General features: G+C 34.5%; 3 protein-coding genes across 3 annotated transcripts; all 3 read right to left on the reverse strand.

The window, feature by feature from the left end:
- Positions 1–2,014: 2,014 nt before the first annotated feature.
- On the reverse strand, positions 2,015–3,024 carry LOC133698302 (cysteine-rich repeat secretory protein 38-like). Its single transcript, XM_062121185.1, has 2 exons — positions 2,284–3,024; positions 2,015–2,103 (listed from the first exon to the last, which is right to left on the reverse strand). Exons 1-2 carry the CDS (start codon positions 3,011–3,013, stop codon positions 2,027–2,029), a joined length of 807 nt encoding a protein of 268 aa, XP_061977169.1. The 5' UTR covers positions 3,014–3,024; the 3' UTR covers positions 2,015–2,026.
- A 4,004-nt stretch (positions 3,025–7,028) lies between these two features.
- On the reverse strand, positions 7,029–9,524 carry LOC133698313 (transcription factor ILR3-like). Its single transcript, XM_062121193.1, has 5 exons — positions 9,088–9,524; positions 8,118–8,180; positions 7,929–8,006; positions 7,689–7,851; positions 7,029–7,512 (listed from the first exon to the last, which is right to left on the reverse strand). Exons 1-5 carry the CDS (start codon positions 9,246–9,248, stop codon positions 7,246–7,248), a joined length of 732 nt encoding a protein of 243 aa, XP_061977177.1. The 5' UTR covers positions 9,249–9,524; the 3' UTR covers positions 7,029–7,245.
- A 938-nt stretch (positions 9,525–10,462) lies between these two features.
- LOC133699819 (thioredoxin-like protein CXXS1) lies at positions 10,463–12,655 on the reverse strand. The gene is made up of 3 exons (XM_062123294.1): positions 12,256–12,655; positions 11,879–12,001; positions 10,463–10,758 (listed from the first exon to the last, which is right to left on the reverse strand). The coding sequence occupies exons 1-3, from the start codon at positions 12,355–12,357 to the stop codon at positions 10,606–10,608; spliced, it is 378 nt and encodes a 125-aa protein (XP_061979278.1). The 5' UTR covers positions 12,358–12,655; the 3' UTR covers positions 10,463–10,605.
- Between the last annotated feature and the right edge of the window lie 69 nt (positions 12,656–12,724).

Here is a 12,724-nt window from a genome sequence, read left to right on the forward strand (position 1 = left end):
CCTAAAAATAGAGTTTTCGAGTTGGATAACCAGTTAATCAATTGATCCTAACAATCTCATTTATTCTTCCTAGCTAAGGTGTTTGATAGCATATATTTGATGCCTGATAAGTCAAAGTGGCTTGCGACTAGTACCTGTATAAGATCACATTTGGTGGAGGTGGGGACTCTCTAATTAATGCTTAAATAAGTATTTTTTTAGAGAGAAAAAATACAAAAATATTTTAGAAAGAAATGTTTTGAATATATGTGTGTGTGTGTGTGTGTGTACGCGCAGTAGAGAATGAAGATTGTGAATATTTGTCTGAAGGTTTCGTGGTGTATTTATAGCCCGTGATTTTTTTTTCTTTTACACTAATAGAATTTAATGAGGTATGAATATCCTTTACATCTATATTAATGTTTGATAGAAATATGACGGGTCCCCAAAGAACTTTTATACATCTAAAAGGTTTAGGAAGATTAGAGTCTAAGACGTTAAATCTAGCTAAATCCATAGAAGTTGAGCTCTTTCTCTAAGCTAAACCCAAGAGAGAAGGGTCATCCCCTTGGAGTACATGCCTCGGGTAGGATGGTCATCGCCTTGGACATGCCCCAGGTAGGATGGTCGTTACCTTGGACTCGGCTAACTACCAAGTCCAAGTGCCTTAGGTTTAGCATGTTTGTTATACCTGCATTATTTTGAACTTGACTAATTTTCAAGTCTAAGTGCAATGGACTTGGCGGACTGCCAAGTCCAAGCGTCTTGGGTCCAACATGTTTTTCAGCCCCACGTTACTTTGGGTTTGACTTGTTCTCCAAACTCATATTACCTCATTCTCTTGGGCGTGTCAAGGGAGAATGGTCGTTACCTCTAACTTTGCTAACTACGAAGTCTAAGTGCCTTGAGTTTGATATATTTGTCAAACTCACGTTACTTTGAACTTGGCTAAATATCAAGTCCAAGTACCTTGTGTTTTGCATGTTGATGGAGGATGGTCATTCTCTTAGACGTGTTAAGGGAGGATAGTCATTCCCTAAATGCTTTGGGTCTGGTATGTTTGTCAAATCGATGTTAACTTAAACTTGGCTTAATATCAAGTCCATGTACCTTGGTTTTGGCATGTTTGTCAAACCCACATCACCTCATTCCTTTGGGCATACCAATGAAAGATGATCATTCTTTTAGGCGTGCTCGGAGCTTGGCACATTGTCAATCCTAATCGTGTCTGGGTCTGGCTAATGTCCGACCCAACATTCTCGGGGCTTGGCACCGTACCAAACTCATTCACGTCTGGCTCTAACTAGTGTCAGACCTAGCATACCCAAGCTTGGTATACTGCCACGTCCAATCATGTTTGGCATGCTCGGTGCTTGGCACATTGTCATGCCCAACAACCTGGGACTTGGCACATTACCCAACACGTCTTTATTAGGGCGTGCTTGTTTTTCTAAAAATTTATATTTGTAATTTTTTCTTGATTCGATGTTTATTTGGTAAAGATATACTGGAAAAAAACTTGGTTTATCAATATGTTAAATGAAAATACCCTAATTTATTGAACTTAATATGGATGGAAATCCGGGTGCTGCTGGTTCAGGAGGACTTCTTCTTGATAGCATGGAATCTTGGATTATAGGTTTTGCTCAACACTGGTTACTGCTCTTCGATTAAGGCTTAATTGTGGGCAGTGATATGCAGTTTAGAGTTGGCTTAGAGTTGGCCTAGAACTTGGGAATTAGAAAACTGGTTCTTGAGTCAGATTCAACTCTTGTCATCGACTTTATCTCGAGATATCAAAGTAGGGTGGATGCAAACTATGCTTTAATTGACAAGGCCAAGAGGTTGTTGGATAGAGACTAGGAGGTGAAGATTCAACATGTTTATCGGGAAGCAAATCTAGTTGTTGATTGATTAGCTCATTTTATACTATGACGTGATTGGATCCTGTATTCCACTCTTAGTTTAATCTTTAGGTTTGTAAAGCACTGATTTTCACCCAAGAAAAAAAAACATTTTTTCTATTAACAAAAGAGGCATTCAATAGCTAAAGAACTAAAAGAAACACTAGCGCCGGAAAGGCCATGCCAATTGCAACTTGATGTGGTGAGGATCTTGTGGAGCCTGCAGTATTGCCCGGTGACAAGCATATGTGAATACCAGCTGACGGTAAAAATGAACTTGGACCGACATTTGCAATAAATAAATTAGAAAAAAAAAGTTTCAATTAAAGCATAAATCAATCTAAAACACCCTTAATCGTCAAATAAAAGAACTATAGTTTAATGAATTCACTGAACTCACCTCCGTTTGCTGGGGTTGAAATATTGTAGAACTGGTAATCATGGTACCACAAGCTACAGCTAAACCCATAAATATCCCAACTTCTCTTATTTCCAACTAAGTTTTTGTAAGTCACCAATTGAAATTCCAAGCACATGCCACAATCACTCTTGCTGAGATCTCTGGTGCATTGAGCCATGCCATACCTCTTTCCGTTCTGTCCAACATCCAATACTGCAGTCTGGTACATTAAAGGCTGGCTCGGAGTTGTAGATACCAGCGTGTTCGTGAAGTTAAGTGCTTCTGAGACCACTTTTGGATCTTCAAAATTGGTATCGTTGTAACTTGCCATTCCTGATTGATCCCATTCACCGAAAAAGCTCGTGTTTGAGTATCGTAGGAAACACCACGTAAACCAAAGCGTTGCATTTCTACTGTTTGAGCAGCCTTGTACCATGGTAACATTCTTGATGCAGGCGGCACAGTCTGCGGCGGAAATATCACCTCTACATTGTGCAAGGCCATAGATCTTGTTAACACCTTTTCCGGCTTCGGTCGTGTAGAAGCCATCATGGATAGGCCCATTTGCAACAAGTGAATTCAGCATACCGCTCAGATTGGCTTCGTATTCACTGCTATTGGTAGCCCTATCAGATTCAGAACATTGTGAACCGGTATTCACATTTGTGTCAGCGTGGCAAGGGCTCGATAACAACCAAGTTGAAAATATAATGAATATTAACATCTCCATGTTTTTTTGAATCTAAGGGAAAGGTCATGAATGGGCTAAGTTCTCTATTTATGTTGATATCATAATCAAAATTATCAAATCGTTGCATTTTTTGCCTTTTTCTATTGTAAAGTCAACTCCTTATGCTTTGAATGTGTTTAGCACTAAGAAATAGAATAAGTCAATAAAACGTAGCTACACTTATTTATATCATGAATGCTTATGCTTAGCGGTATAAAATTAATGTAATTCAAATTATTTGCTTAAATTACGCTTCAGATAGATATGCTTAGCAATATAAAAATTAAAGTCAATCCAAGCGTAGCTTGTTGCTTCTGGGTGCATGTTGTTGCCTTCTACGTACAGTCATCACCTAAACCATGGACTTGGAGACAGGCACCAAAGGCTACGTAATGGGACTTTGGGAGATTATAATTTTTAATTTGTAAGTAGATTGTCTTGGATAAATAAATAAATAAATAAACAGGTCCCGTAATCAATGAAATCATTATCATTTACCTCATCCTAATCTAATGAAATAATAGAATTGAAAGTTGTACCAGCAAATCTGTAACTTGTGCTTAATTATTTAACTAATTTTAATTAACAGCAAAAAGTTGTACCAGCAAATCTATAACTTGTGCTTAATTATTTAACTAATTTTAATTAACAGCAAAAAGTTGTACCAGCAAATCTATAACTTGTGCTTAATTATTTAATTAATTTTAATTAACAGCAAATCTGAAGATGATTGAGAGGAGCTTGAATCATTATAACCTAGTGTCACTGCGCTGGATGGCTTATGAGAGATCAAACATTCTCAAGTGGTTCTATTTGGTCATTGCATGTGCCCACTACAGTGCAAGAGCTTTTGCAGCAGCTCGTATAGAGGAACTATGCTCATTAAATCAATTACACTTTTTTTTGTTGATCCTGTTATGCAAAGAGTTATCAAATAAATTATAAGATTTAAAGTATAATTTTTTAAAAAAATAAATAAATTATAACATCCTGTTTTCATGTTATGCATGTTATGCTTAGCATTACCCTGCTCAAACTTGATAGGATTAGGATAATTTAAAAACATATAAAAATAATAAAAACTAATTCTCAAAAATTGTTTATTTTTTTTATATATAAAGTACACTTGAAATATATTTTATTTAAAATGGGAAGGATTAATATAGCTTCGGTTTTGAAAGATTAATTTGGTTTTTATCTTGAGCGAAGTCTGCTAGCGACAAGCTTCAACTTACCATATTGGAATAGTTTAACGACAAGAAAGTTTTGCTCTTTGAAAATGTATGGTGAAATGATGGAAAGCTAGAGGAAATAGAGTATGGCGAGAAGCAGAAGTTCGAATCTAACTGTATATATAAGCACGTTCAACTTTGTATTGCTGATGGCATTATAATTAATAATGTTATAGATGAAAACTTGATGCCTGTGATATGAAAAAAAGTTGAAAAATCTTTTTTTTCTAGCGGAGTTTGATCGATCAGTTACATTTAAATGGCAACTTTATAAGCTAGAAACAGAAAAAATGGAAATCCCATAAGAATTTCGGATCAATAGTGGAAAATTGATGTAAAGATATAGTAAGTACAGGCTATGATGCCTTTTATCAAGATATATTAAGAGAGTCAAATCAAATATAGTCTACACAAGCAAATTAATGGAGGGGTGAATTGCAGAGGAAGGTCAACTTCATACATATCTCATATATAGTCGGAGGTTTATCTAGAGTCAATGGGAAGGGCATTCAATTATATAAATGCAAAGAATTTCATCACATCAAATGTGATTGTCATCGATTAAAGAAGACAAATTAATAAAGATTACATTACAATCACAAAATATGTTAGAACACCTATAGCAATTCATGGTGACTCCATTTTTTAACTATTTTTTGTTCTCCAATTTTTATTTTTAATTACAGCCTTTTATACCCAAATTAATAACCATTTAATTAACAAAAGAAAGAATTTAATAAAAAAAAATAACCAAAGTGTAAAACAAGGAGAAATCATGTGATCAATCTCAAATTCAATAGAAAAGTCTTTTTAGTCCACCTATTTTTTTCTTACTTTTATAGTCCTTTTAATTTTTCTAATTTTAAGTTTGGTCTAAAAATTTATTTTCTTAAAAATTTAATCCATGAGTTTTAAAAAAAAGAGAGAAAATCACCTGAAAAAATAAAATGAAAGAAAAGGTTGGTGGATGGCCACCTTTGACAACGAAACTCAATGCTCTTGGTGTCAATAGATTCCATTCGACAATGAGAGTTCGATGATAGTGTTTTTTTCTACAAACATGCCTCATAGGGTAAATTGGGTTCTGTTTAGATGTTTTTTATTCAATTAATTCATATTTGTATGTGTATCTATTTTTTATTTCTACTATAAAGATTAGTTTATCGCTTTAATAATTATTTCATGTTAACAACTCTTTTTTATTTATTAGTTTATATATTTTTTAATTTATTTTATAAAACATAAATAGTATGATATCTTAAGAATTAGATTTTATAATTTATTTTAATTTATTTTTATAAAATCAATGCATTCTTAATCAAATATTTTGGTATTGGATTAATGCTTTAACTCTAATGAATTATTAAAGTCAGAATCACATTGAAACCAAGGATGCTTTTGAAGTTTTTCTCGTCATCAACAACATGAATAAACCCCCTACTTGGACCAAATTCAACATGAAAGTAAGGGAAGTCTTAGGGGATTGACCCACGAATTCCTTTCTCACTTGTATCAACGAGCATTGGTATAAAATAATTCTTAGATAGGTAAAATTTTAAATAGATAGAAATGAAACAATTAGTATTAGGAAAACTACAAGTATGCCCTCAACCTATTAGATAGGTTTTGATTTGGTCCCTCTCCTCCGGACTACGTCCACACCGTCCTCACCCCATCAATTTTAGCTATCATGATACATTTCCAATGCCAACTTCATTATCTCACACCTTGATCATCCAACTTATAATCAAACAGCAAAGGCATGTCTTATGAATACTGAGCCCTTAATCCAAACTCTATTCAGATGTCTTTACTCCATAACCGTTGCTAGCAGGAGTTTTCTGTTTCGTAGCTGCTTCTATATCTAGTGCAGGTGGTATTGGTGGTGGAGGGTTGTATATTCCTGTACTGACTATTGTGGCAGGTTTTGACCTGAAAACAGCCTCAAATTTCTCAGCTTTTATGGTCACGGGAGGGTCTACAGCTAATCTCATGTGTAACTTGTGTACCGGAAGTGATAAATTTGGTGGTAAGATCTTCTTAGATTATGATATTGCACTTCTGTCAGAACCATTTATGTTGTTGGGAGTTAGTGTTGGGGTTACTTGTAATCTTGTTTTTCCAGAGTGGCTAATCACAATTTGGTTTGCTGTTTTTCTTGTTCTACCTCTAAGACTAGTAAGAATGGTGTTTTTCGTTGGAGGTTGGAATCAGAAGAAGTGAAGAGAAATGGTTGTGGGAATTTGAGAAATGGTTGGTTAAAAATGAGACTAGCACTAAAGGAAGTGGAGAGGTGGAGAGTGTCAGAGAGCCTCTTTTGGGTTGTAGAATTAACTAGTGGCATATTGAGGTTTCCATGGATGAAGTTGGGGATATTAGTCATGATCTGGTTCGAAGGTTGCTAGTTTGCAGTTGCTGAACAAACCACAGTAGTAATATTTAGCCACTTGCAGTTGCTAGTTTTTGTTCTAGTAAATAGTTCGAAGGTTAGAAATCAGTTTTTGAGTCAGGCTTGAAATAAAAAGCTGTGGATTTAGCAAAAGCACTTGCTTATGCATGTAAATTTAGTCCCTACTATGATACATTCTTGTGGAAACTTCAAAAAAAATGTAAATCCTCCTAATGTTCAGATTAGACATCAAGAGCAACCAGGACAATAATATCCTTCGAAATAAAATTATGGAAGTTTTTTCGGAAGATATTTTCCAATCTTAATACATCAGTGCACATAAACACCTGTATCAAAAGAGAAATGAGCAACGGATTTGATAGATAAAAACTGGTAAACCAAAATCACCAAGTCTGATTTATGAAAATTACAAGATATACCATCAGTGATTGCACTCATACATTCTTAAACTTACAAATCGACAAGAACAAAAGACAATTGAAAGAACAGAAACATTATCTGTGACAATTAACAAGAATCATAGTTAGCAAGGCAACAAAGGCTTCCAGTGCTCTGTGAGAATGTAGACACCAAATCCCTGCCTGAATAACTTAAGCGACTGGAGGGCGTAGAACATGATCCTGAGAAGTATCAACAACAGCGGGGGGCATGAACTGCCACATAGATAGTCCAGGATAGCCAACGAAGGGCATCAGCTTGCTGCCAACAACGTGGCCTGGGGCAGAAAATGGAGATGGAGTGGCAGGGGGGTGAGGTAGGTAGGTTGGTGGAGGACTCGGAGCTTTCAGTTGCCACTCTAGGTTCTCCTTTTCCATCTTTAGCTTCTGTTTCTCATCACGAAGCTCGTTCTTCTCTGCCTACATATACAAAGTTTAAAGAAGATAAATGACAACAGAACTTACCAGGTTTCCTTTGCGTAATCATTTATAGTAACAGACCCCATATAATTTATAGCATGCATTTTTCAAGCCATTTTTAGGTGTTCCAGATTAAAGATAATGTCAAAATACTGAATACCAAATCCAAAGCACACCTTTAGTTCATCGATCTTCTCCTGTAGAGTCTCAATAGACTCTTTCAGCTTCTGAGATTCATCTCGCAACTGAGTCACCATTCGAGCAGCATCAACTAGTATAGCAGATTTGTCCACTTTAGGAGGCCTTCCAGGATCTAGAAGAGCACCCAATTCCATGAATCTGGAGTCCATGGCAAACTAAACATGAGGGAAAAAGAGAACAAAGAAGATGAGCATTAGAGGGGCTCTTTAGCATGCCTGTCATTCAGCCTATCCCGCCGCATTTTCTCTCTGCATGCTTTGGAGCCAGGTGCATTACCTGATCCATGCCTCACCCTGTCATACAATTTGTGCAAAAATAAAAGTTTGTGCACAACAAAAGCAGATATGGAAAAAAAAAATCAAAGAAATGACTAACAAATTATTATTGATCTGTGTAAACTGTACCGTTTTCGAAACCCAATTTCCTTGAGACCATCTGAATTCTCAAATGAATTATTGAATTCCGCACTGAAAACAAAAAGGATAGAGAGAGATAATGATTAGAACATCCATAAAACAGATAGAGTTGATTCACTTACATCAAAACTAACATGTCAGAAAGCAAAAACTTGAACTTTGTGTGCATGCACACGAAATGTAGACATGCAAATAAGACATATACGGCTATTCCTATGATCAAAATCTTCATCCTTCAGCACACAACTTAGCAGAAACCCTCCAATGGTTGCAGTGTTGCTAAGGATTATAGCAGCATCGAGAAAGATATACTAAAGAGCCAGCAATTGGTAATTAAATTCATAATGAAAACCTAATATCACAGTTAATAAGAATTAAATGGAACCATTCAGCCATATTAACTACTCATTCCTAATAAGAAGTAAATCCAAATCCCAGTACTAAAAAAACCACTTACAGCAATACCAATAAACCTGAATAAATAAGCCAATGCCTGGATAAAAAAAATAAAAAAGATCTCTCTTTTATTGAAATTGATTAACAAATTAACAATCTTCCAACTATATTGGGGAAGGAATTAGATGATGCTATCATCAAAACCTCAAAAAGGAAGTGACTTGCAACAGTGGAAGAACAATCATATTGCTAAAAAATCTCAAAAACTCATCAACAAATCCACCAAGTTCTATTCTAGCAACAAACATTAGCATGGTTGCTAATCAACAGAACTTGCAAAACCCATTTTGTTATTGACATCTCAAGTCATACTGTCCAATAAGCAACAGAATTCAGTCTTTTCAGACAGCATACTAAACTAAATTCATAAATCCAACATAAATTTCTAAACAAAACAACAACAACAACAACAAAGCTACCTACTTGCTGTAATAAAGGGAGGGAAATTGAATTTTACCAATCACAAAAAGTTCATAAAACAAAAGGAAACATAAAAAGACACCTTAAAAAGGCAGTATCATTGAAAGAATGAGAAGACCAAAGAGACCCGTTTGGGGTTTCATCAAGAGATTCAAGACAAAGTTGTTCACCAACAGGGACAGGAACGTCTTCAATCAACCCACAATCAAAAACCCAGTTAGCATTATCATTTAGTGACACCATCTCCGCCGGAATTCAAGGTTCCCGGTCTGTACTCCGATGAGTTGCCGTGGTGGGAAGAAACGAAAATGTTGAAAAAGACACGAGTGAATTTAGTGTGGTTTGTTAGGATATGAAAAGGAAAAGAAATGGAGAAAAAAGTGGAGGATATATATTTGATTATTTTCAAGTGTCACGTTCTGCTATATTCATTTTGATGTTATATTCACCACAAGTCAAGAAAAAAGGTGAAGCTAACAAGCAAATATCGAAAGCAACACGACACAAGCAAGCAACTCTTTCGATGGCCTTCATCATGTTCAAGAATAATAATAAGAGAAAAAAAAAATCATTGCAAATCTTTTGGGAATATTGGGCCTTCAAATTATGGTAGGGCAAGTTTTTTGGCTCGGTATTCTATATTTTTATTTATTATAATAATTTTTATGGTTATAATTTAAAAAAATTATAATTACAATTTTTAAAAAAATAAATTTAAAAAATAAATAAAAATTATTATAAGATAAATTTTAATACGCAAAATAAATAAAAAGTAGATCTTCATAAATAAATAAAATACATTATTTTAATTTCTATAAAATTAAGGTTAATAATGCAATTCTAAATGGTGCTCAATGAAAAAATATAAGTTATTAAGCTAACCAAACGGGTTTTTTTAATGATGGGATAAAAAATAATTGTTATTACAATTCAAAATAAATAATAATTATGGCCTTTTAATTTTTGCTTCTTTAACTTAATAAATGAGATTGATATAAAAATATATTTTTAAAATTATTTGAGAAAATAACTTCGTTATGAGATTTTTGGTATGGGTCAAAAATAAATATATTTTTATAAAGTATTAAATAAGTCATAAAAAATATATTTGATATGATACAAACTCATGTATCATCTTGAATCAAAATTACCATTATTGGATTTCAGGGTAGCATTTGGTACCATTTTGATTAATAATATATGGAATTTTTTATATATATATATATAAAAAAAAATCCCTGCTCATAAAGTTTGAATAGAATCTACAAAGGTTTACAAATCGTGGAAATTGTTTCCTGCCAAGATTAAAATTTAATTTTAGGTATTAATAAAGCCAGGATCAAATTCTGCCATGGTGTCCCAATTTGAGATTGTTTGCATTTACCATTATCAGAAATTTTAATCACACTGCTGTCTAAAGCAACAAATCTTTAGTAGTAAACAAGGTAATTAGGAAGTAAACCAAAAGGAAAAACCAGTTTTAATTACACAATTAAGAATGTAATCACACTTACAAGCCAAAGTCACTGGAAAAAACTGAACCACAACAACAACCACACATTTTACAGGTTCAGTAAGCAAAGTATAAAGATCACAGAGGCTATGCATTATACGCACGAATGGACTGCACAAAACCATCAATCCTTTTCCTTATCTCTTCTGGATTTGCACCAACTATCTTGTCAACTTGGGCACCATCCTTCATCAGCACAAATGTCGGCATGGCCTTCACCTCCATCTTGGTAGCTACCTCCTGACCAAACCAGCATAAAGAAAAATGTGGCGAAATCACATGATAATAACTTTAACAGAAAAATATCAAACATCTAACCACGGGCCCTCTCTTTCTCAAAGAGATTATGACATTTCAAAAGAATGATATTAATCTAAAAATTTAAACAAAGTTCTATGAATGATTACTTTCTAGCATATCTATGAAACAAGTTCATTTGAATAGCAAGACTATGATACCATGTCAAAGAACCATCTTAATCAAGAACCATGATTGTTAAATTGTAATTTTTGATAGCAACAAGGCTATGAAAACATCTCTACCAGTTTGGTAGAAAAGTGTCAAAATAATGTCCAGATGCAGTAAAAATCTTGCCAACTAAAAGAAATTAGATTAAACAAAATTATGCACATTTGAGATTAATGGTGTTAATCTAACCAAAGCATTGCTGAAATCAATTTAAGTGCCTAAAAGTTGTGCAAGAAAAGGAATCAGTACTTGGAAACTAAAAGGTTCAAATCAACAAAAGTAGAAACTTTAAAAACTTTAACACCCCGGGTCAGAGTCAAAAGCCTAGTTATAAGACCAGACTTGACTTAGTGGGTCAACCTAGTGAATCACCAACTCGAGCTAGGTCATTGAAAATACCCTGTTTTTTTGAAACAATGTTGTTTTGAAAAAACCCTGATTTGCTTAGCTACAAAAAACACTCAATCAACATCATGAATTTTAACAAAAATGATGATACAATTGAAACTAGAAATGGTTCAGATCAGTTGAGGAGTTCACTTAAGGTTCTTGTGGCTACATGACAGTGAGAATTTGTAATCCTGTAAGAAGATATTGTTAAAATACTCAAATTAAGTTGGAGAATTAGCATATGTCCCCTAGAGATATTTTAGTGATGATACTTCCAATCAATCAAAATAAGAATAAAGTTGCTATGAAAAACAAATGATGCTTATACTCAACATCATGTGAAGGAATCAAATCAGCAAATATTTGAAGTCATATGTAAAGATATCACTACCAAATATCTTATACATACATGTATTTATGTATGTATGCAAGCAGAAAAGGTAAGCATGTACGCATAGAAACATGGCAGTATCATTCTTGGTTCAAGCAATGAATTGATTACCTTAACCTCATCCACATCAACAATGAGAAACAGGCCATCTGGATAAGCTGAGGCCAGTTCTTCAAAAACTGGGTTCATGGCCACTGATGGCATACACCATAAAGCTGTGAAGTGAACAACGATCTACACAACAACATGGCCTCAACAATAAGCAAAATATTCCAAACCAAAGAGACCCTTTTATGACAACTTCTTCCACTCATCACCGATGTTATAAAAACCTCTCGATGGTTGTCAATCAAGGTCTATAAAAGGCGTGTTTTTGTTCCTCGAACACAAAATCAGCTAGAAACAATTTAAAGACATGTCGCTTAGAAACTTTGCTGTAAACCTAAGATGGCAATTGTGAAGCTTAAAAGATACAGAAAAAAACTTACAGGGCAGGCTTGATTGGTGGCTTGGGTGATATAGAAATCCCATGACTCCACTGACTCCACCTTTATAACTCTTGACTTAGGTTGCTGTTCTTGGCTCTCCATGTCTCCTACTTTCCTTTTCTCCTTACTATTTCTCTTCTTTTAACTACTTGGCTTCTGCTTCTGCTTCTGAATCCTGTTTAAGAATCTAGACACTGCTAGTTCTGGCGTCCTAGTACAACTAGATTACAAAGGTAAATGCCACACTTGGACCCACTTTTTGATCTTCGTCAAATTTTGGATATTTTCTACTCTATCCATCTAGCCTTTTTTAAAGGAAAATGCCAAGTTGAAGCGGGTCCACATTTTTGATGGCTGGGTCAAGGTCATTTAGGAGAAAACACAAGCCTAGTACACGAATTACAAGGCCTTAAACCTTAACAACAGATCTATATAGGACCCCAAACCCCTGAACTCTAGCAAAAATAAA

This window comes from Populus nigra, chromosome 7 (genome assembly GCF_951802175.1).
Source record: "Populus nigra chromosome 7, ddPopNigr1.1, whole genome shotgun sequence".
NCBI classification, from domain to species: Eukaryota; Viridiplantae; Streptophyta; class Magnoliopsida; order Malpighiales; family Salicaceae; genus Populus; species Populus nigra.